Source organism: Lotus japonicus, chromosome 4 (genome assembly GCF_012489685.1).
Source record: "Lotus japonicus ecotype B-129 chromosome 4, LjGifu_v1.2".
NCBI lineage: Eukaryota > Viridiplantae > Streptophyta > Magnoliopsida > Fabales > Fabaceae > Lotus > Lotus japonicus.
Genome location: NC_080044.1, coordinates 36,821,620 through 36,845,566, shown reverse-complemented (window position 1 = coordinate 36,845,566; position 23,947 = coordinate 36,821,620). Strand labels below are relative to the sequence as shown.

The window sequence follows — 23,947 nt, the reverse complement described above, 5'->3', positions numbered from 1 at the left end:
TTAAATCTCTTTTGCAGGATTATGAGGATGTGTTTCCAACAAGTGTTCCAAGTGGTCTACCACCACTGAGAGGAATTGAGCATCAAATTGATCTCATTCCGGGAGCTTCTTTGCCTAATAGGCCAGCATATAGAAGCAACCCACAAGAAACCACTGAAATTCAAAGACAAGTGGAAGAACTCTTGAACAAAGGATGGGTAAGAAATAGCATGAGTCCTTGTGCTGTACCGGTGATTTTGGTACCAAAGAAAGATGGGACTTGGAGAATGTGCTCTGATTGTAGAGCCTTGAATAACATCACCATTAAGTATAGGCACCCTATTCCTAGACTTGATGATTTGCTTGATGAATTGCATGGAGCATGTTATTTTTCTAAAATTGATTTGAAAAGTGGTTACAATCAGATAAGGATAAAAGAAGGGGATGAATGGAAAACTGCTTTCAAAACTAAATATGGTTTGTATGAATGGTTGGTTATGCCTTTTGGTTTAACTAATGCACCTAGTACTTTTATGAGACTAATGAACCATGTTTTGAGGGAATTCATTGGGAAATTTGTGGTTGTGTACTTTGATGATATTTTGGTCTATAGCACTACTCTTGAGCTGCATGTTGAGCACTTAAGATCCGTCTTGAGTATGCTTAGAAAGGAACAATTGTTTGCCAATCTTGAGAAATGCACTTTTTGCACTGACCATGTTGTGTTTCTTGGTTTTGTTGTGAGTTCGAAAGGAGTGCAGGTTGATGAGGAAAAGATCAAAGCCATTCAAGAGTGGCCCACTCCTAAATCCGTGGGTGATGTAAGAAGTTTTCATGGCTTGGCCAGTTTCTACAGGAGGTTTGTAAAGGACTTTAGTACCTTGGCAGCACCCCTAAATGAAGTGGTGAAAAAGAATGTGGGTTTTCATTGGAGAAAGAATCAAGAAGAGGCCTTTGCTGCCCTAAAGCATAAGCTTACCCATGCACCTATACTTGCTTTACCTAACTTTGCTAAATCTTTTGAACTTGAATGTGATGCTTCAAATGTAGGTATTGGAGCTGTTTTGCTTCAAGAAGGCCACCCAATTGCTTATTTTAGTGAAAAGTTAAGCGGAGCTGCCCTTAACTATTCTACTTATGATAAGGAATTGTATGCTTTGGTGAGAGCTTTGAAGACCTGGCAGCATTATCTTTTGCCCAAGGAATTCGTGATTCATAGTGATCATGAGTCGCTGAAATACTTGAAGGGGCAAGGTAAGTTGAACAAAAGGCATGCCAAATGGGTTGAATTTTTGGAACAATTTCCCTATGTCATAAAACACAAAAAGGGGAAAAGTAACATTGTGGCTGATGCTTTATCCAGGAGACACGTGTTGCTTTCCATGTTAGAGACTAAATTGCTAGGACTTGAACATGTGAAAGAAATGTATGAAAAAGATGATAACTTTGCTGAAATTTTTGTGGCTTGTGAGAAAGTTTCTCAAAATGGATTTTATAGGCACAATGGATTTTTATTTAAGGAAAACAGGTTGTGTGTGCCTAAAAGTTCCATTAGAGAACTGCTTGTTAAAGAATCCCATGCTGGGGGATTAATGGGTCATTTTGGAGTCCAAAAGACTCTAGAAACTTTACAGGAACATTTCTATTGGCCCAAAATGAAACATGATGTGATCAAGTTTTGTGAACATTGCATTGTTTGCAAGAAGGCTAAGTCTAAGGTGATGCCACATGGTTTGTATACTTCTTTGCCAATCCCTGAATACCCTTGGGTTGACTTGTCTATGGACTTTGTTTTAGGCCTCCCTAGAACAAAGAATGGTAAGGATTCCATTTTTGTGGTTGTTGATAGGTTTTCAAAAATGGCTTACTTTATTCTTTGCAGGAAAGCTGATGATGCTTGTCACGTTGCTGATTTGTTCTTTAAAGAAGTTGTAAGACTTCATGGGATGCCTAGAAGCATAGTTAGTGATAGGGACACCAAGTTCCTAAGTCACTTCTGGAGGACTTTATGGGGGAAGTTAGGCACTAAACTTTTGTTCTCTACCACTTGCCACCCACAAACTGATGGGCAAACTGAGGTGGTTAATAGGACCCTAGGCACCTTGCTTAGGACTGTCCTTAAGGCCAATTTAAAGGCTTGGGAGGCGTGTTTGCCTCATGTTGAATTTGCTTACAATAGGGCTGTCCATAGCACTACCAATTGCTCTCCATTTGAAGTAGTGTATGGATTTAACCCTTTGACTCCTCTTGATTTGTTGCCTATGCCTAACATTTCTGTTTTCAAGCACAAGGAAGGACAGGGCAAAGCTGAATATGTCAAGAAGATGCATGAGCGTGTGAAGGCTCAAATTGAGAGAAAGAATGAGAGTTATGCTAGGCAAGCTAACAAGGGAAGAAAGGAGGTGGTGTTCCAACCCGGAGATTGGGTTTGGGTGCACATGAGGAAGGAAAGGTTTCCAGAACAAAGGAAATCCAAACTCCAACCTAGAGGGGATGGACCTTTTCAAGTGCTTGAGAGAATCAATAACAATGCCTACAAAATAGAGCTTCCAGGTGAGTATAACATCAGCTCAACCTTTAATGTCTCTGATTTATCTCTCTTTGATGCAGATGGCGGAGAATTTGATTTGAGGTCAAATCCTTTTCAAGAGGGAGGGAATGATGAGGACAAGGACAAGGACAAGGGTCATGGAGCCCTAAAAGGACTTGGAGGACCAATGACAAGGGCTAGAGCTAAAAAGGCCAAAGAGACTCTTCAGCAAGTAGTGGCAACCATTCTTGAAGACAAAGTGGTAGAAGAGATGGAACCAAAAATCATGATGATCATTCAGGCCCAAGAAGAAGAGCCAGCCCACGCATAGGGGCTGCCATGTGATGTTCTGTTTTATTTTATTTCAATAAAAATGCAAAGGACCAATTGAATAAGTTGGATCCAAATGCATTATGTTGCTGAATTTTATTTTAGTGTGTTTAATCCACTTCAAGTGGTGTGTGTTTGCATGTGGCGCATGAAGGGCTTAAAGGGAGGGATCCATTCCTTTCTTAAAACTCTTTGAATGTTTTTGAATTTCAATAAGTTCTGAATGGAGGAGTTACATCAGCAAAGTCAAAGGATTGAAGAGCTTTCAAAGCCAAGAATGGAGTTACAAAGAAAGGGAAATTAAGTTCATAAAGAGCATTGAATGCTATATTCCCTGGTCAGAATAACAATCAAGAAAGGGAGTTACATGAAGCAATCAGCCACTAAAAACACGTTCAGGGCTGAAGCATATCACTATCTTCCTCTTTTAATTTGTAACTCCTAGCCTAGGATTCTTCTAGAGAAATTACACCTCATCATTTTTTTGTAACTAGGCTGAATTTCCTTCTTCTTTATAAGGACCACTCCTTCAATGTAATAGACAGATTATGAATGAATTAGTATTTTCTTTTCTGAGTGATTCAGATTTGTGAGAGTGATTCTCATAGTTCTTGAGTGATTCAAGAATTAGGCTTATCAAGGGTTTGTCATCACCTTTGTGTGAAGTCTTCATCTTCCATTTCACTAAAACTTCCCCTCTTTTCTGTCCATTTCCCTTCCATCACGAAATTCTTCTTCTTCTTTCTCACAATTCAGAGTTCTCATCATCCAAGATCAATCCTAGACGATCCATTGCAGCCCTTGCATCAACTTGGGGCGTATCACTAAGCCTTTAGCATACTTACTCTGTGATATGAACATAGAATCCTCCATTTGTTTGACATGTAGCCCTAGGAAATAGTTCAATTCACCAACTAAGCTCATCTCAAATTCAGATTTAATTTGTCGAACAAAATGCTCCACCATCGAGTTCGACATTCCTCCAAAAACAATGTCATCCACATAAATCTGTGCTATCATGAGCTTTCCTTTGTCATTCTTCACAAACAGAGTTTTATCAATTCCACCCTTACAGTAACCACTGCTTACAAGAAACTCAGTTAACGCCCTAGGTGCTTGCTTCAACCCATATAAGGCTTTCCTCAATTTACACACATGGTCTGGATGATGTGGATCTATGAATCCTTTAGGTTGCTCAACATAGACTTCTTCACTCAAATACCCATTCAGAAAAGCACTCTTCACATCCATCTGATAGAGTCTGAACTTCAAAAGACAAGCAACACCTAACAAAAGCCTTATAGATTCCAGTCTAGCTACTGGAGCAAAGGTCTCATCAAAATCAACTCCTTCTATCTGAGTATATCCTTGAGCAACTAGTCTTGCTTTGTTTCTTGTGACTGTTCCAGTTTCATCTGATTTGTTCTTGAAGATCCACTTGGTGCCAATGATGTTTACTTCTTTAGGTCTAGGCACTAAATCCCACACTTCATTTCTCCTAAACTGCTCTAGCTCTTCTTGCATAGCATTTATCCAGTATTCATCAGTGAGGGCTTCATTGACATTCTTGGCTTCTATCTTAGAGATGAAACAACCATGAGCAATAAGACTTCTGGATCTGGTAGTCACCCTTTCTTGAAGATTACCAATGAAATTTTCTTGAGGATGATTTTTCTGAACCCTGATTGATGGAGCATTGTTTGATGTGATCTCTTTGTCTTCCTATTCATCTGCACTTGTCTCAGAATCATTGTCGATGACGGTTTTTGGAGCATCGGCTGGAACATCTGCACCATCATCATCTTCATTCAAATTTATTTCTTCCTTCTTAGTTGGTTCATCATCCACAGTCACATTCACAGATTCCATCATGGTCCTTGTGCGAGAATTATAAACTCTATAAGCTTTGTTGTTCATAGAATACCCCATGAAAATCCCTTCATCACTCCTTGGATCAAGCTTCCTCCTACGATCACGATCTGCAAGAATATAGCATTTACTTCCAAATATGTGAAAGTATTTTATAGAAGGCTTTCTACCTTTCCATAGCTCATCCATGTGAAGCAATTCCAGAACCTTTGTCGTGGTCTGATGCTGGAGCATCTTGTGTGACACTTTGGTTTGTTTTCCAATCTGACATTCTCCACAAAGCTTTCCTTCTCCCAAGCTTAGTTTGGGCAAACCTCTTATTGCTTCATCAACAATAATCTTTTGCATGCTCCTGTTGTTGAGATGTCCTAGTCTTTGATGCCATACATTCACCTCATCTTCCTTGGTTATCAAACATCTAGAAACATGAGCTCTTTCCTCTAATGTCCACATGTAACAATTGTCTTTTGACCTGACTCCTCTCATCACAATTTTGTCATCATCAATGGTCACAACACATTCTAATTTATTGAACTTCACATCAAACCCTTGGTCACAAAGTTGGCTTATGCTGATCAGATTTGCAGTTAAACCATTGACAAGTAACACATTATTCAAGTTAGGAGATTCTGTGCTAACAAGCTTTCCTACTCCCTTGATCTTTCCTTTAGCTCCATCTCCAAAAGTAACATAGTTGGTGGAGTGACTTCTGATGTCTTGTAAAAAGCTCTTGTTCCCTGTCATGTGCTTTGAGCAGCCACTATCAAAATACCAATCTTCCTTTGATGATGCTCTGAAAGATGTGTAGGCTACCTTACATCTGACTTCACCCTGGGGCTTCCATTGCTTCCTCATCTGAATAGGCTTTGAAGACTTGATATTATTGAGCATCTGAGGATAGCCATATAACTTGAAACAATAGAGCTTTATATGACCATTCCTACCACAGTAGTGACACTTCCAAGGTACAGTTTTTCCAAACTTAAGCTGGGGGTTCACATGTTGAGGCACATGTCGGGGCAATTGATCTGACAACTGATAACTCCTGGGCTTCTTGAATTCAGTTTGTTTTGTAGCAAAAATAAATTTCTTTGATCCTTTATGATCTTCTTTGTTTGCTGTCCTGTAGTCAAAACCAGTTCCCTTCAAACTCCCTCATTGCTTGCTAGTTTCTTTCATAATTTCATCAAGCATATCAAAACCATTGTTCAGCATTCTAACAGATTTGTGAGTAGCTTCAAGCTTTCTTGACAGAGTTGCCACTTCCTCTTGAAGTCCTGCATTAATCAACATTAGGTTAGCCTTTTCCATAATGTCAGCATTATTAAACTTAGTTTGCCATTCCTCCAGATCTTCCTTCAGCTTTGTGCTGAGCTCTTTCAGCCTTTCATTCTGAGAAACAAGTTGTTCGCTTTTCTCTCACAAGTTTACATGCTTCTTCCCACTTGTTCTGCAACAGCTTGTAAGTCTCAGCCAGTTCCTCGTTTGAGATGTCCTCATCACTTGTCTCAGACTCATAAATGGTTCCAGAAAAAGCATTAACTTTGTTTGCAGATATCTCCTCCTCATCTTCAGTGTCTTCATCTGACCAAGTTACCATCATACCTTTCTTTTGCTTCTTTAGATAGGTGGCACATTCAGACCAGATCTTTATTCTGACCAGATCTTTCTTCTTCCTTGGTCTTCCTCTATGAATTAGAAAACTTGGGTTTGTTGTCGAACTTCATGTCCTGGACATTAGGCGGCCTGGTTCTTTTGGCAATCTTTCTCAATGCTCTGTCAAATTTTTTTGCTAGCATAGCCAAAGCCTCAGAAAGGTTTTCACCCTCACAGTCTTCATCATCACCTTCATCAGTGTTAGACACAAAAGTAATACTCTTATTCTTCTTTTCAGACTTCCCCCTCAGTTTCAACTCAAATGTCTGCAAAGAGCCAATAAGTTCATCAACCTTCATGTTCTCAATGTCTTGAGCCTTCTCTATTGCAGTGACTTTCATAGCAAATTTCTGGGGAAGAGATCTCAAGATCTTCCTTAAAAGCTTCTCATCTGACATAGGTTCTCCCAAAGCAAATGAGGCATTAGACAAGTCACGGACACGCATGTGGAATTCTGAGATAGTCACTTCTTCAGTCATCATCAAATTTTCAAATTGAGTGGTAAGCATCTGAAGTCTTGACATTCTTACTCGAGTAGTTCCTTCATGTGCAGTCTCCAGAATTTCCCAAGCATCCTTTGCCACAGTACACGTATTGATCAGCCTAAACATATTCTTGTCAACTCCATTAAAGATAGCATTTTGAGCCTTTGAGTTTCCAAGAGCAGCTTCATCTTCAACACCGGTCCATTCCTCTTCAGGTTTCTCCACAACAGTGGTAGAGGTGCCTTCAACCTGAGGCTTAGTGGGGCTTCCAACCCTTGACAATAGCTTTCCAAGTCTTGCTGTCAACTGACTTGAGAAAGGCTGTCATGTGAACCTTCCAGTAGTCATAGTTAGTACCATCCAGAATGGGTGGCCTATTGACTGATCCTCCCTCCTTGTTATCCATGAGAATTTGAATCAAACTCCTTGGAGCTCACCCAACCATAACAGGGTTTCTGCTCTGATGTCAATTGTAATTCAGGTTCTCTGTAGTACGAATGTCCTGCACGATGCTAGGACAATGGGTTCGACAATCGCTTAACAGTAAAACAACAACTTAAAACAGAAACAACAAAACACACGAATTGTTAACCCAGTTCAGTGAAAAACTTTCACCTACGTCTGGAGGGTTTGCACCCAAAGAAAGGAAATCCACTATCTCAAGATTCAGGAATTACAGACACTCATGAACACCACAGTTCATAGTTCACTTCCTAATCTACCCAGTGTATTTCTACTTAGAATCTCAACATAAGTATGAGAGCCCCTCTCACTTTCTCTCAATCACTGCCATAGTGATTGGTGAACACAATCAACAATCAGACTCTGAAAGTAATCAAACACACAAAACCCTTCTTTGCTTTATAGAATCAGTGAGCAAGGAGGATTCACAACTAACAAAGGACAAAGCACAATCACAAATCCTAAAATACTTTATCTCTCTCAATAGCTTCGGTCGTCTTCAAGTTTTAGGTCTTCATCCTTTTATAGACTTCAGCAGCGGCAGCATGGGCTCTACGGTTAGCATGGGCTGAAGTAATAGATTGCAGCAACAGCAATTCAAAACGCAATCTTGATAGATCTTGTTACTTATTGCACAAGAAAAGATAGAAACCAATCTTTTTAACAAAGATTGTTTCAACAAATAACAACTCATAAATAAAACCCTTCTGGAATAGCTACTTGACCCTCAAGTAACACGGAAAACATATCTTCAAATAATCTTCAAAGGGCCCACAACAGAAACTCAAGCTGAAGACTGATGCCCTAGCTTCACAGAATCATATGCCAAGGCATCTACTTCGACAATTGGTTGTTTTGACAAAATGCAAGACAACATGTACCAACATAGGTTCTTAAAATTCGTGAACCAGCAACTCATAATATATACACATCATGCAAAAGGTTGCTTGTTTGATTAATCTTCTCAGCAATAGAACGCACATTAAATAGTAAAGGTGTAGTTTTTATCCCAATGGTGTAATGATATGTGTTAGACTTGTTAAGTTTCAATTAGTTAGTTAGCATATTGTTTAATTAGTCAGGTCTGCAAATAGCTAAGACCCTCTTGACATATTTTTGAAAGTTTAAGCTTCTATGCTTCCATTGATCTCTATATTCCCATGTATCATATCACCTAACATATTTTTGAATAATATGGAACCACACCTTGATTTACTTTTTCTCTTGACAGTTATCTCTTCCTCCCTCCTTCTCCCACCTCCATGTTATTCAATTCACAGTATGAAAATATGGGAGTAAATTTTTTTCGTTTTCTTTTCCTTTTCAAGATAAAGTATATCCAACACATGCAATGCATAACATGACATAATATAGATACAAAATCGGTAACTAAAGTAGTGAAGTTATAATTACAAGTTCCTCAAAAGTGGGAGAGTCATCCCAAAACGACCTCATCCAGACCTCCTACGTTCGACTACTCCTATGATTCTCATCAATGGAGAACCACACAAAAAGTAATGTGTCGGGTACGTACCTTGCCCCAAAATGTACAAACACTGTTGGTCAAGCACTACGACACTAACACCCTAACTCTAATCACCCCTTAAAGCACGTCTGCCAATCCTCCTCCTCCTCCTCGCTCAAGTAGTCCGAATCTGCATCGGAGTCCTCCAGCGTGATGACCTCTGTGTCAACATCCACAATCTCGCGCCGCGCGATCCTTAATTGGCCCCGAACCGCACCGATCTCTATGTCAAACATCTTAGACCTCACAATCCTCTCCTCAACGCGTACCAAAGGTTCCACGCGGTAGCTACGTGTCGAGGGAGGTGTATGGTTCATAGAAGAAGACGCAACTCCCAGATCTCTCTTCGACACTAGGTGCCTCGAGGTGGACGATATGCTAGTAGGACTGGTTATGGGCTGGACAAACTGCTCCTTATGCGCCCTAAATGTAGAAAGGTCCTCTATAGGATACTCCTCCTCAGAAGATGAAGGCGGTGTCGTCGGACGCATGCTGGTATTGGGTGCACTATGAACCGAAGGCGGTAGGTTGGAGCTAAGGGTCAACCGTTACAATACTCCTCACTGCATGTGCCTGAACTCATCCTCTATCTCCTCAAAGACCCGTCCTGTGTACTCGGCCCTGTGGCTGGCGTGGTCTACCCCCAAGGCGTCGGGATCCGACCGATCAAGCATCTTGAACCTGATCCGCCCGGTATGGCGAACCGTCTCAAACTAATGGTCTAGGATCATTTGGCAATTTGCCGACCGCCCAAAGACAAACAGAAAAACAAGGCAGTGCGAGGGTCAACTCACGGTATACAATATAATACAAGAAACACGTAAAGAGATAAAATGAGATATATATATATAGGTTTAACATAGCATACCCTACGCATATACATCACACATTATCATTTGCAGTTAACATATATATCATCATCACATCACTAAATATAGTTAGATGCATGGCGTGCCAATGCAATGTATGCTGACACAAATCCGAAAAACATCACCCTACGTGGTGACGGGACAATCCCGCAAGATTGCCACTTAGGCTGGGCACCATCGAATCAGTCCTAACACATGCCTTGTGTTTAACCATTTTATATCGGGTGTCGCTTACAAACCTTGTCATAGTCAGATCAGTCCTAATCCTTCTGGTCGACTTTTCCCTTTGTTATGTCCGACATCGACAAGTCGATCCTAACCACACGGTCAACCACATCCCATGCCATGCCCAAGGTACCCGAAGGCACCTTCCATGAATGAATGAATGAGTGCAATATGGTTAGCCAAACAACGATCGTCCTCACCAGGGTACGCATGTCTAGCTAGAGTATATAGTCTCTACAGTACCCTAAGGTAAGTGGTGGTCCAAGATCAAAAAATTGCTTTATCAGCAAAAGTGCTTCCCGCACTAAAGTGACATTCCCGTCACATCGGCACATCCTCACGATGCCCGAAACAAATTACTTAAGCAGTAAGGAGTGTCTCCGGACTCCAGTGACCTACTCGTCACACCGTCTCATCCTCACGATGTCTGCACTTAGATTTTTGTAAGACTCAGATAATTTATGCGATTAATTAACTAGTTATTTATCGATTTAATAGCGATAAGCTCTATTAAACTTAAGTTGATATGTTAATTGTGTCTTATGTATTTATATAAATGAGTGTATTATTAATACTATTATTATTATAATTCTGTTCCTAAATCTAAATAAATAAATAAATAAAAAGAGTCACGTATGTGACTAACTTAGAAAAAAACAAAAGAATACTTACATAATATAAAATAAAGTTATGGGAATGACTATGAGTTAACACTTGTTCTTTAATCACTTAAGCTTGCTCAAAGTTATTTTAAATTATATCATAGAGTCCCAAATAATTTTTAGGATATTAATTCATCTTCCTAATATTTTTATCTTAACTCTATGAGTTAAATCCTACACTACCTATTCTATTTATATATATATATATATATATATATATATATATATATATATATACATTAAGTTTCCAAGGGATTTAAACATATCAGAAACAGAAACGAAACAAGTGAAAATTTAATAAATTGAAACATGAGGTGTAAGACAAAAGTTATGTGTAAATGGAAGAAGGATTGTACTGGCCAAGCTAATAAAGGCTATAGGTGGTTGTCGAAAACTTGAGGAAACATGACAAGGATTGAAAAAAATTGGACGCGTAGGCAAGGAAATTTTATGCTGGCAAACCTATCCCGCCTAGGAGTTGGACGTGCTAACATTCTGATGCAATACCTTCACTATAAAAGGGGGGAGGGGGGGCAACATGAATTGCAGGAGAAGGCAGAAAAAAAAACACAAGCATTGAAAGACTTCAATTACTAGTTGTGAGTGAATTAATCTCTAGTGAAATTTCTTGAGTTTTTGGTTTGAGTGTGAGAAGATTCTTGAGTTTTGGGAGCTGAAGCTAGGATCTTGAAGCATAGAATTTACAAAGAAATTAATTTTCTAAGATCTGAAAGGTCACGAGGCTCGCAACTTCTATGCACCACTACTACTCACGAAGGTAAGGGTAACTCAGTATAGAAGCGTCATTTAAGTCTTGCATGCTTTAAATTGCACTGCTTGCGTTTGAGATGAAGGTGTTTAGTTTGATTGTTAATGGATTGAAATGATAGCATGTTTTACTATGATATAAGGCTATTTTTTACTGTTCTAAGGCTTTTGCCACACGTTTTCTGAGGCTTCGGCCATTGTTAATGTAACGCCCCGATTTCTCGAGTGTTACACAGTAACTAATTAACCAATTTTCGTAAAGAGTTTTCGTCGATTCACTTATTAATCTTCAATTAATGACAAACCTTTCATTTTACGAAAACTCTTGAAACATAACCTTTCCAAAAACACGCGGAAGTAACCAACATCGTAAAACTTTTTAAATAACCAACTGTAAAGAGTACGAATCAAAGGCCTGAATGAAAATAAAGATTACATCAAAACTTGTTCATTCGAATTTAAGCAATAAAATTGTTCGATACCAACACTTCGGAAACTCTCAACCCCAACAGAAAACAAAAGACTCTCAACCAAAACCCTATTCCTTAGCCTCTTCCTCTTCCTCTGAAGTGTAGTCGTCCTCCGGTATTGGCACGTCACGTAGCATCAACTCCCAAGAATGAGTCATCGCCATTATCTTCACGACCATCTACCCCCCCCCCCAAATAAACACATAGCAAACAAGCAGGGTCAGGTCCAACAAAAAGAATGATAATGACAAAATCAACAACAACATATATAATATAAGTATATTATATGTCTTTTATGGGAAAGAGTCAGTTACTAACGGAATCTCACTTCACACAACCCACCAAAACTTCCATGGCCATCTTCGTGCTTCCGCAGAGGCACGGTTATCACGGTGACCGCAGTCAACCAATTCACGTGGAGCCGCAATGATCCACAAAAGTTCACGGTGACCGCAGTCAACCAAACCACGTGAAGCCACACCGGCCCACAAGGTTCACGGGAGACCGCAGTCAACCCAAATAACTCCCTCGCGTGCAAGGTACCATCGTTCTCATGGACCATAGTCTACCTGACCTATGTCCAAATTATTCACATTTACTTGCAAGCGAGTTTATTACACTTTTCTCTTTGTTAAGTCTCTAAAGTCAATCCTAGAGTCTTATCATACTCTTTATAAAACAACCTTCACAACACAACATTCACGGGTTACAAGGGAATTACGGCTAGGTGAGCGACCCTTGAACCATTAACTGAGAAAATAAATATAATCCACGTAAATGAACGCAAGAACATTCACTCATGCATAATATATCATCGCAACTTCAACATATTGACAGCAGAAACAACTTTCACAAAAATAGAGCCCCAGAATGCATCTTTCAACCAAAAATCACGTATGATACCTTTCTAGAAAGCTATTTTAAATATCTATAACTCTCTAGTTACACACTTGTTCATTTGAGTCCCAGAATTAGGTGATATTAGGCCTTAAAGCTAACTGTTCGGAACAGGAAAAACAGCAGGTGTGACAGTTACTAAACACGACCCCCAGATCACATTACTAAACCAAAATTATGATTTTTATATATCTGGAAAGATATTTCGAAAATCTACAACTTTCATTTTAATCACTTTTTCATTGGATGACCATAAACAGGTAAAAAGGGGCTCTGAAGTCCGCTGTCCAGTACAGGAAACTGGCAGCGAAACTCCCATGGCTCTATGGTTTTCAAAAATAATTTTCCTTCCTTCCCCTTTGATCATGGCAATCTTGGTACAGCCCCAACAACCCAAATATCCACTCAAAATTTCAGAACCAAACATTTAGCAAGGATCATGTTATAACAAGTGCAAAATAGCACAAAACTTAACAAATACCATGGCAACTCGCATAAAATCATAGATTCAGATCATAAACAACGTTAGAGGTATCATACGTGTTTTCCTTCCTTCCCCTTTGCTCCTTCTCTCTCTTGCGCGAACACGTTGACGGTGGTGGGGCTTGGGACGGTGACGGCTAGGGTGCAAGGGGAAAGTTTCTCTCACTCTTTCTCCTCTGTTTTACGTGTTTCAGAAGTGCACCAGGTTTCTTTCTTCAGAATAGTGTGAAAAGAAACCCTTTCCCCCCCCCCCCCCAAAACCCTACATAGCCCGCGTCCCCTCTCTCCCTCTCTTGGGCTAGGGTTTGTTTTCTTTCAAGCCCGACCCAAGTCAAAACCCTTGACCCCATCACTTAAGAACTTACTCAGGTCTGAAACTAATCAAAAACCTCAGCCCTTTTTAGTAATATCACGATCAAACTCGGAATTGAAAGGAAACAAATCAATTAAATCCGCTGGTACTGTACAGCCAGGACCATCGTCACTAAACCGATGATATCTCGAGCTACAGAGGTCGGAATGACCTGATTCCACTTCGAGAATTTTCTAGACTTAAAGGGCTACAACTCTCATGAAGGAAGTTTTCCCAAAAGAAGTCGTTAAGACCCTCTAAAAATTCACACAAGTTGACAGTTCTAATCTGCCAGCTATCAAACATTAACTAAAACTTCAATTTTATTCAAACCTCCATGAAATTGTTCCAAATTGAACTTAGGGCCTTACAGTTAAACCTTAAGGCTTACTTACGCCTGTGTTTTCTGGGGCTTAGGCAATTGTTTATTGCTCAGTAACTTGCTTAATGAGAATCTCTTACTGTTAGTATTGATTTGATGGACTAGTATGCTTGTTGAAATTATGAATAACATGTGGTTACTCTGACTTGACTGTTGGATTGGAGATTGTTGATCGAGTGACTAAGGAACTCATGAGATATTGTTGACTAACTTGGCATATAGGGCTTGAGCTTGAAGTGGCAATGTGATGGTTTGTTGTCCCATGAGATTGTCTCATTCTTCGAAATGTTTTGAATTGCTCTAAGTGGTGATGTGGTGGTGATTGTCCCACGTGATTGTCCCGTCTTGCGAGACGTTATTGATCGATTCATCTTACTAGTAGCATATGTCGCATTATAGGCACTAACATTTGATTTTGTTGATATCTGGTTTAACTCTATATTGTTGGATGTGTTGGCTTCTGTCCTGAATTAAATTGCTCGCTTACCATGCTGTTGGATTTGAGTAGCATGTTTTTCTCTTTTATAAGAAAGTAATTACGTGGAGTTAACCCTTTCTATTTGTTACTTGTTGTTTGGGCGCTTAACGCTATTAGGCGATGGAGATCCTTCCGACAAATCTTAGTTATGCACGAGATGGGGAACGGATAGTAAGCGGCGGAGTGAAGATGGAAGGACATGTTTGATTTTCTTTTGTGGGCTGTATTTGAGTCTCCTTCATAGTTTGAAAACTCTGTCACTAAAACTCTGCTTGTGCCACTTGTCTAAGTAATACGTACTTATTTTGAACCATGTTTATGATCATGTGAATTACTCTATGATTATGTACATTATTATGTTAGGTACAGGTTTAATGTCAAAGGTTATGTTATGTTTTAAAACCCACGGTTGAAGTATTTGTGAAAAAAAGTGACGGGTGCACTCGCATAGCGATGATGTTGTATTTAGTTGTTTTTTAAAAAAAAAAAAACCTTGTGTTTTAAGATTTGCAAAATATCCCTTAGACTTGATAGGTTTCCAATGTGATTCCTCAATTGAGAAATTGGGGCGTTACAGTTTTCAACCTTCTTAATAACCGAATTGTCAGAATTCTCCATTTTCAAACTCTTTTCCATAACCTAGGTTTCCTTTGAAATGATTCTCTTAAAAAGTAAAGTGTTCCATCTTGAATTAAGGCATTATACCATTTATTTTCATAGTTCTATTTGCTCTTTTGTTTTCAAAGCCTAATAAGTCAAAAGATTCTCAATAACCCTCAAGTTACATCCCCGGGAAAGCCTCGATCTTCTTGTTAGAGCCTGTCCAATATCCCTCTCAATAATCCTTCATCACCATGACAACTCCGTGTTTCCCACACTCCGCAATTGCATAAACATGCAATAATTCCAGTCAGCATAGTCCAACAGAATAAACATATATAGTGCGATAAAACATAACCATGTCCTATCCACTAGTAAGCAGTTAGTAGTTTATATGTGCTGAAAAACATAACCTTGTCCTATCCACTAGAACGCAGTAAGACATAACCAGTAAACGGTCGAAGCCTCAGCAATCAATAGCGGCATAAGCCTCAGACAATCACAATAATCAATATAAATCACATTCTCGACACCTAAGCATTATCTAGAAAAGTAAGTTGCCCTCACCTCTAGGGTGTCCTCCTCAATCTTGGAATCTCTCTGGTTGTTTCGAATCTTCTTTCCTCAGCTCAACTCGATTCAAACCTTAAGAAAAATATCATTGCTTAGTCACTAAGAAACAATACGATCAAATAACACTAATCGAAACCGGAGAAAGCTTTCTAAGCTTCAGAGTTCAACACAAGCACGAATGGAAGATTTTTCCTCGAATTGGTGAGTTTTAGTTTGATTCAAGTTTTGTACAAAAAAAATTTCGGCAACAATATCACAACCTACATATTGAAAATCATGTTCTACCCAACACTTGCCCGAAACCAACCTAATTTCATGCACCGTCCCTAAGTTTCGCGAAAAAGATTTCCGAACTTTTTCTTCGATCTAATTTAATTCGTAGGTCTTAGGTGATATCTAAAGCAGAAAACACTCAAAAATATTACGGGACTCAAAATGCAAATTAAGACTTTTTGGGTTCACTTTAAAGGCTCAAAAACTCAAAGTTGAGGTTTTACGAAATAGGTTTTGAATAGCTCTAAACAAGGCATTTGTCAACAACTATTCTGAAGGTGCTAAGCATGGGTAAGGCTCTAGCATGTTAAAGTTTCAGATTTTTGCTCTAAAGTGGGATTTCCTCAAAAATCATATCTACATCAACAAAGTGAGAATCTAAGCGCATGGGGCATGAATATGAAGCATAGATAAGGTGTAGAAGCTATTTGAAAGAAGAAATGAAGCTAAACTAACTTTTTTTCAAAAAGCTCCAAACTTTGAGCACGAAAAGATGTGGAAAACGATATGAGAAAGTAGAAAAGGATGAATGGAAGATGATCCTGACCTCCTTGCATTTCAAGTCCAACTGAAATCACGTCGATCGGTCGAGAAACGAGCAAACGGTCGCGAAGTTCTCTCCTTCCTCTCTCTCTCTCTCTCTCTCTCTCTCTTTCTCTCTCTCTCTCTCTCTATCTCTCTCTCTCGCGTGCGGGTTGTTGGGTGAGATATGAGGGGAATAATGTTTTCTCCTCCTTTTATAGGGGGAGGAAAAAGAACGAAAAGAAAGATTTCGGAGGTCCGGGTGTTTTGGTACTTTTATCTGCTGATTTTAATCAAGTATTCGACGATAGAAAGTCGAAACTTATTTCAGAGTTCATTTAAAATGAGAAAAGTGGCTTGAACGCAGTCAACTTCAAAATCTGTCGCAGAACTACATTTTGCAATATCTGTCGAATGCAGGAACTTCGTTCACTGTTAGGAATCTTTTTCGTGAACGGAAACTCCGAAAGAAGCTCTGAACGCAAAAACCTTTTGTTCAGGGTCTCGCTTAAGTCCCCTGCGCAAATAAAGTCTAACTTTATCGGGTTTCCGGAAAGTGAAACCTATTGATCTTACAGCTCGTTCGCAGAAAAATATCCTAAGGGTCTTATTTTCCTGCCGATTTTAAATATGACTTAAGCAATGCTCTATTAGCGGAATTAGTCTTTTTCGGACACTCCGAACTTTAGTCGGGTGCAAATACGACTCGTGATATCATTCAAATTGACTATAGTTTTATAATTAAACATATATTGAGTAGTCTATATGGTGTCACTTGTCAAGTCATCAATCACTTGTTCAAGTTTCTCTCACGCTTACACAACATCCTAGGTGTGAGTCGGAAAATAATTAATTACTCTAATTCTAAAACTTGCGTCTTACATGATTCCTCTCCCTGGCTCCAAATCTCATTCACACTTGCACCTTCCTCCCCTGATAACAACACTAACTTATTTTAATGAGAATAAATTCACTGAAGTCTTTTTACACGGTCTATAATCAGATTCTAAAGATTTATCATGTTAGTTAATTAAATTAAATAAAAAATATTCATCTTTCTCACATTTGATAAATCTGATTGATTGACGGTATAAAAAGCTTTACACCGTTGGTGCATGAAACTTTTTCTCATACCGAATATTAATAAGTGTACTGAATAAATTATCAATAAATTTAAAATAGAAATAATTAAATAAAAGTAAATTTTAAATCTCTATTGGTTAAATTTATATTTTTGTTAAGTATTTTTTTATTTTCTAGTTCCACAACAATTACTTTAAATATATGCCTTTTGATGGTAGGAAGACATTGGATCGCCATTCAAAAGTCTTCTCATGTAGTAGAACGACAAGAAACTTTCTAATTGCTGTCATTCTATTAAAATAAGAGTTGAATTTATATTAGATAACACAATGGAGATGCTCAAAGGGTTGAATAAGGAAAGATAAGGATACTACGATTGGTTTAAATTTTAAGTAGAAAACACATAAGTGAAAGAATAATTTTGATTATCTTGTAAACAAACTAATCATGGGGTTGTTTAAAGGATCTATGAGAAAGTTTGAGTTAAATAACTAATCGTCCAATCACATTTTAGATAAGTGGGTTGAAATTTCTATATTAATTTATTTATAAAAAATTCATATTGCTTCATTGAGTTGTGGGTTAGTAACCCACATGAGACATTTAGACAACCCCACTAATGATAGATAGTGTGTTTAAAAGAATATGTTGTTAGCACTACTCCTAAGTGTAACACCCCGATTTTCTCGAGGGTCACTTTAGTAACCTTTATCCAAACTAAATATACTGGCTAAACTTTCGGACTCCAAAAATGCGAGTAGCCTTTTTTTTCCAAAACATGCTCTAGCAAATGCATAGTAATTACCCAATGATATATAACTTTATATCCAAAATTATATCTACAATTGAGTCTTTAAAAAGAAATATCAAAAGACTTCTTATGCTCGAAAAGCTTCCTGTGATCTCTACGCTGGATAGACCACAAAACAACACACATCGAGACCTACTCGTTCTTTGAATCAAAGAGAACACAGACTTATATGATCATCCTACAAGATTCAACCAACAACGGTAAGCTCTCTACCCAAAATGCTCTAGCCTTACACAAGACTCTACTTCTCCTCTGAGTGAGTCTTCTCGACGGTCGAACAATCAATCTCTAATAAGGTCTGCAACAGGGTTCTGATATCAGCATACATGTAATTAATCTCACGAACAACTCACAGTGCACTTCACTGAACTCTGATACAAAGGCATGGTACTTCATCACATCATCATGGATCCTCCTCATCAGCAGCACCACTGCGACTTCCCCAAGAGCATGGTAGTAGATCATGTCGTCGCCCATCACCTGGCAGTCGCTGAGCGCCCAAGCACAAGCAATACATACAATGGCAAATCCACCATGTAAGCATGAAATACACATGACAATGAGGAACTTCTCCTATATTGCCTTTCTGCCTGTCGCGCTTGGACGTCCCTAGCTTGAAAACTACCGAACCCACAGGCTTCCAATATTTTGACTCTATTTTTGCTTTACCCGGGCGACGACTCACTGGGCTCCTTTTCCTCGCCTTCTTCTTGTCCCTAGACCGCTCGCGCGCCTTGTTATCTCTTTTCTCACCGCTGCCCTGTTGAACGATTCGCTGATCCATTCCTTGAATCGTGACTCCCTTTCCCCTTTGCTCATCTCGCCCTGAATTCGAGAGATGCGGTTTTCTGAACATTAGCAGTTCCCAGAGTACTGGGTCTTTTGAGCTCCAGCTGAAGAGGTCAAATTTGTCCTCTACCAGCCTCTCTAAGCGTCTCTCTTGACTAACCGTGAGCCTGGGCACGATCGCCAACACCCCCCTGCTGAATTTATACGCTTCTAAATCTGCGATCACACTTGCCCAACGCTCCTCTGCATGAGCATCCGTGAACTGTCCATCCTTGCCCGTCCTGCCATCTATCCTGACCTGTCCTTTGTTGCTCCCTGATCTTGCTATCTTCCTGTCAACCCCCTGCTTTGATCCCCCTTGCCTGTCTTGATTACCTTGGATGACCTCAACCTCATGACACCTGTGTCCCTCGCCAGCTCCCTTCTTTCCATACAGGCTGAGACAACTGTTGTAACATTCTCTCGCCCTCCTTTGATCAACTATAATCTTTCCCACTCTTCCACTCATCAGCGGATATTTCACCGCCAGGTGTGCCGTCGAAATCACTACACAGAGGTGATTGAGTGTGTTCCTTACAGTGATGACGTTGTAGGATGCCACAACTTGCAACACAAGATACCTTACGCGGAGTAGCTTGGTGTTATCGTCGATACCAAAGACTGTGTCCAGCTCTACATATCCGTGTACCCAGACATGTTCGCCCGAGAAACCTACCAACGTTCCTGTATAGGTCATTAAATCTTTGTCTGTCAATCCTAATTGATCAAAAGCATCGTCGTAGATGATGTCTGTGGAGCTTCCTTGGTCCAAAAGAACCCGCCGCACATTAAAACTGTTAATCCTTATCATTACAACCACGAGATTGTCTTTGTGTGTCTTGATCCCTTCGAAATCTACCGACGATATCACAATATCTGGATGTTGGAAACCGAATGGAGTTTCATACTGTTGCACTGATGTCACTGCTCTCACGTGCCTTCGCCTTGCCGACGTTGTGTCTCCTTCCCCGCCGAAGCCACCCGCGATTGTGTTTATTGTCCCAACTGGCGGCTCAAGGTCTTTATTAAAGGTTTCTTCCGCCCCCTTCTTCCTTGTTGTCAGTGTTTCCTTTTTGTCAGCGGTTGGCGTACGTCGGCGGTCGTCCCGCCTGCGGTCATCCTTTGTACCAGCTCCCTTGCTGCCGTTCTCCATTCCACCGATCGCCACGGTCGCTCATCTGCGATCATCCCGCTCGAATGAGCCTCTCAATCTCGTTCTTCAGGGTAAAGCAATCTCCCGTGTCGTGGCCCGCCGAGTGGTGATACTCGCACCACTTCGTCTTATCCAACGCCGCTCGGGGTGGGTCGGCCTCTTTCTCGTCTTCCTCAACCGCGTGGGTTGCCTTGACCTCACGAAGCAACTCCGTCAAATGTGCATTTATACTCTTACCCGACTCCTCTCGCCGGCGAGGGTCAGCTTGATGCCACGGTCTGCGACGCTCAAAATTTTCTCTCTTAGGGTACAATGGCTCCTTCGCAGCCTTCTCTCTTGTTCTCACCTTCTTGTCTCGCCTTTTGCTGCCCTCTCCCCTCTCCTTATTCCGTTTCTCCTCTGGCGAAGCGTCCCCCTGTTCGCCGTCCTTCTCCTTCTTCGCGCGCCTTCGCTTGAAAGCATCATACTCCTCGTCCAGAATGTAGGTGTTTGCTCGCGTCCGGATCTCCGCCATGGACCGAGCCGGCTTGCGGCTCAACTTGCTATTCAGCTTCCCCGGCTGCAACCTGTTCTTGAAGGCACGCGCACAGGCGTGCGGCTCTAACTCCTCGATTTTGACTGATGCCGCGCTGAATCGTTTTACATACTGCTTTAGAGTCTCGCCCTCGGATTGGCGGACGTTGTAGAGATCCTCAATTGTCACCTGCTTGGTTTTACTGGCGGAAAACTGGACAAGGAACTTTGATGAGAAGTCACGGAAATTAGTGATGGATCCTCGGGGTAGCGTGGTAAACCACATCATGGTTGTGCCTTTGAACGTAGCTGGAAACATCCTGCACTTTACAGCGTCGGAAGCGGCACTGATCACCATTTTTGTATTGAAATATAGCAGGTGCTCTTTGGGATCAGCTTTCCCGCTATATGTCTCAAGGACAATATTGTTCATGTTATCTGGTATAGCAACCTCCCTTACTGCCGCTGAGAACGGTTTGAATTCAGCCACGTCTTCCGCTTCGCGCTCCCCTTCATCCTGCTGCTCAGAACGATAATATTCTAGCTGTTCTTATAAGTAATCGTTTCGCTGCCGTATATCATCAACACTACGGATCAAGCGCCTCCAGTCTTGGCCAGAGATCGGTGCCTGAGGTGCTGGAGTCTCCTCTCTCGAAGCTCTGGGTGAGTGAGCTGGTGATCTCTGCTGCTCTGGTGAAGTTGGCGGAGAAGGTAATGGAGGCGTCGGAGACAGCGCCAAATGCTGCTGGGCGAGGGACCTTGGGGTCTCGCCCAATCCAGTGTATAAGTTTTGAAGTTTTTCTTAGTCTTCAATAGAAAATTAGAAATGGATAGTCAATGGGTTTTTACTTTTTACCATGACTTGAGAGTTGAGACTCTGAAACTTTTAATTCCCATTAATATCTAAATTATTTTTAGTATTGTTGAATTTAAATGAATTCAAAGAACTAGTGCGTTTTTGGTAAATGGGTACTGGTTTAATTTAATGGAGTTGGATTCAAAGAACTAGTACTATTGCGTTTTCTGCAACTTCAAGACTTAGATATTGTAAATGGGTACTATTTTTAATGGGTAATGGTTGCATTCATCATGATTCATGGGTTCAATGGGTAGTTTGGCACTGTTAATGGTTAAGATGGTTGATCATTAATGGTTTAATGCAGTTTGATTGGAATTCGGTTGGTAATTCATAATGAATTAACTAGTGCTCGGGTTTAGATAGTGCCGATACTATTATCCGGTGTACCACAAAGAAGTTTAGAAAATGACATTTATTTTGTGGTTTTATTTAGCACACTATTGGTATGTTCCGTCTCTCTTTTTTCAAGACACTTAATTTATGTAAATTACAAATCTATTTTTTTTTATCTTGTATTGTCTTCTTGAACGTGTCACGTGTTGGCAAAATGACGAGTTAGCTATATAGTGTCACGTGTGCATTTCCGCTTTTTGCCCGGGCTTCAGAAAATTTCTAGCTCCGCCACTGTTAATAATTGTAATTAACTATTAATTATCAACTTTTTCAGTTTGTTATACCAATAAAATAATTATTATATCTTAATTCAAAATATTTAGATTATTAATTGTCATTCATAAATTGTGGAAAAATTAAAATAATAAAATAAAACTAAGTAGAAGGGTTGTTGAGATTTCGTTCCTCTGGTATGGTCCCTTTATTGGCCTGAGATCAATCTTGTAAGACCCGGATTTTCGGAACAAGTTAATTTCCGACTCACGCGTGGAATCAGTGTAAGTGTGACAGGAGTTTGATATTTGAGAAAGATTAATGAAGAAGAAAGTTCAGGAATTGCTCGAGGAATGTGGCGTTGTTTCTTTCGGAGCTAGTGCGAGTCGTCTGCACACCTGCCTTATGGCGAGCATGTCCAGAATAGGCTAATTTCGCTTTTAAAGCAATGTTTAGGAGATATTTCGAATTCTTGGAAAATTTAAAGATTCTCTTTATTTTTCCTTCGACCAGCATTTCATTTCGGAACTCTGGACTGTACGCACGATAGTATTTACTTTTCGGATGTCCGCCGACGCTAATTTCTTTGCTTCGAAACCTTAGTTTTGAGCGAAGGATGAAGACTTTTTCTATTCGGGACTTCTAACGAAGATTCCGTCCGCGTTGCCAGACTTGTTTCGACATTTCCAATCTTTCTTCTGTTGGAAGTTTTGTCGTCTGAGCATCACAGCAAAAAGTAGTTTTTCGGGACAGACTAACTTACACCGCTTTTGGCGTTTTGGATATCGTTTTTCCTAAATCTTAGATATTTGTTTTGAGTTCTGGAATTCTGACGCCAGAATCTCTCTTAGAATTCCACGGTGATCGTGCTGCAAAAATCGGAATCGCGAAATTTTCATTTTCCCGCGATTTCGCCTGCCTATAAATAGCTCAAAAAGCAAAAATTCCTTCATTTTCTTCCTATTGTGGCTGAATTTCGTGGAGAGCAAGGGGGGAGGAGATTTTCGCGAAAACTTGACCAATCTTCGCGCAGTTCGTCCCTACTTCTAGGTATCGAGGTAACTAACACGAATCTTATCTCTGATTGTTGTTTCTGTTGCGTTTCTGACGTCGTTTCTGTGCTCTAAGTTTTGAGCTTTTTCTAAAATTGTCCGATTTCCTCGATTTCTTGCTTGGGTTATGTTCTCTAGGTTCCCAAGAGCCTAAAACCTCTGTCAGTAAACTCTGATTGTGATCCAGTTGACAGGGATCTGAAAAACTGATTCAAAACCCTTTTTGTCTCACATTTCGAAACTTTATTGTCGAAAAGACTTAATCTGACTTCGTGCCTTTAGGATTTGTTGTCACGGATGTCATGAGGATCATTGCTGTCAAATTTGTTTTCAGAACTGATAACTTTGAAGTTTTGAGCCTTTATTTTGGACCGAAATGCCCCTGGATAGTTGTATTTCGGCCCGATTGTCCGAAAATTGTTCCGACAGTTTCTTTGCCTTAGTTTTACCCTAAAACTACCTTGTGAATTGATTTGATCGAAGAAAAAGAGCCGAAGCCCTTTTCTCCTTATGGCCGTGGGCTATTTCCTAAGGGGGGGGAGTTTTTCGTTTTCGAAAACTTGTCCTTTCGTACCCGATTGTCGTATTCTGAAGCTTTAATGCTTTGTCTATCGTTTATGTATTGTTTTGCGATCGAACTAATCGATTTTGT

At 40.1% G+C, this 23,947-nt stretch overlaps 1 protein-coding gene across 1 annotated transcript; it reads right to left on the bottom strand.

Annotated features, from left to right (window-relative positions):
• Positions 1 to 20,296: 20,296 nt before the first annotated feature.
• Positions 20,297 to 21,211, bottom strand: LOC130712699 (uncharacterized). Its single transcript, XM_057562519.1, has one exon. The coding sequence runs from the start codon at positions 21,209 to 21,211 to the stop codon at positions 20,297 to 20,299; it is 915 nt and encodes a 304-aa protein (XP_057418502.1).
• Between the last annotated feature and the right edge of the window lie 2,736 nt (positions 21,212 to 23,947).

Excerpts from the sequence above, each read along its gene's own strand:
- LOC130712699 (XM_057562519.1), bottom strand. The coding sequence starts at position 21,211 with ATGAACAATATTGTCCTTGAGACATATAGCGGGAAAGCTGATCCCAAA.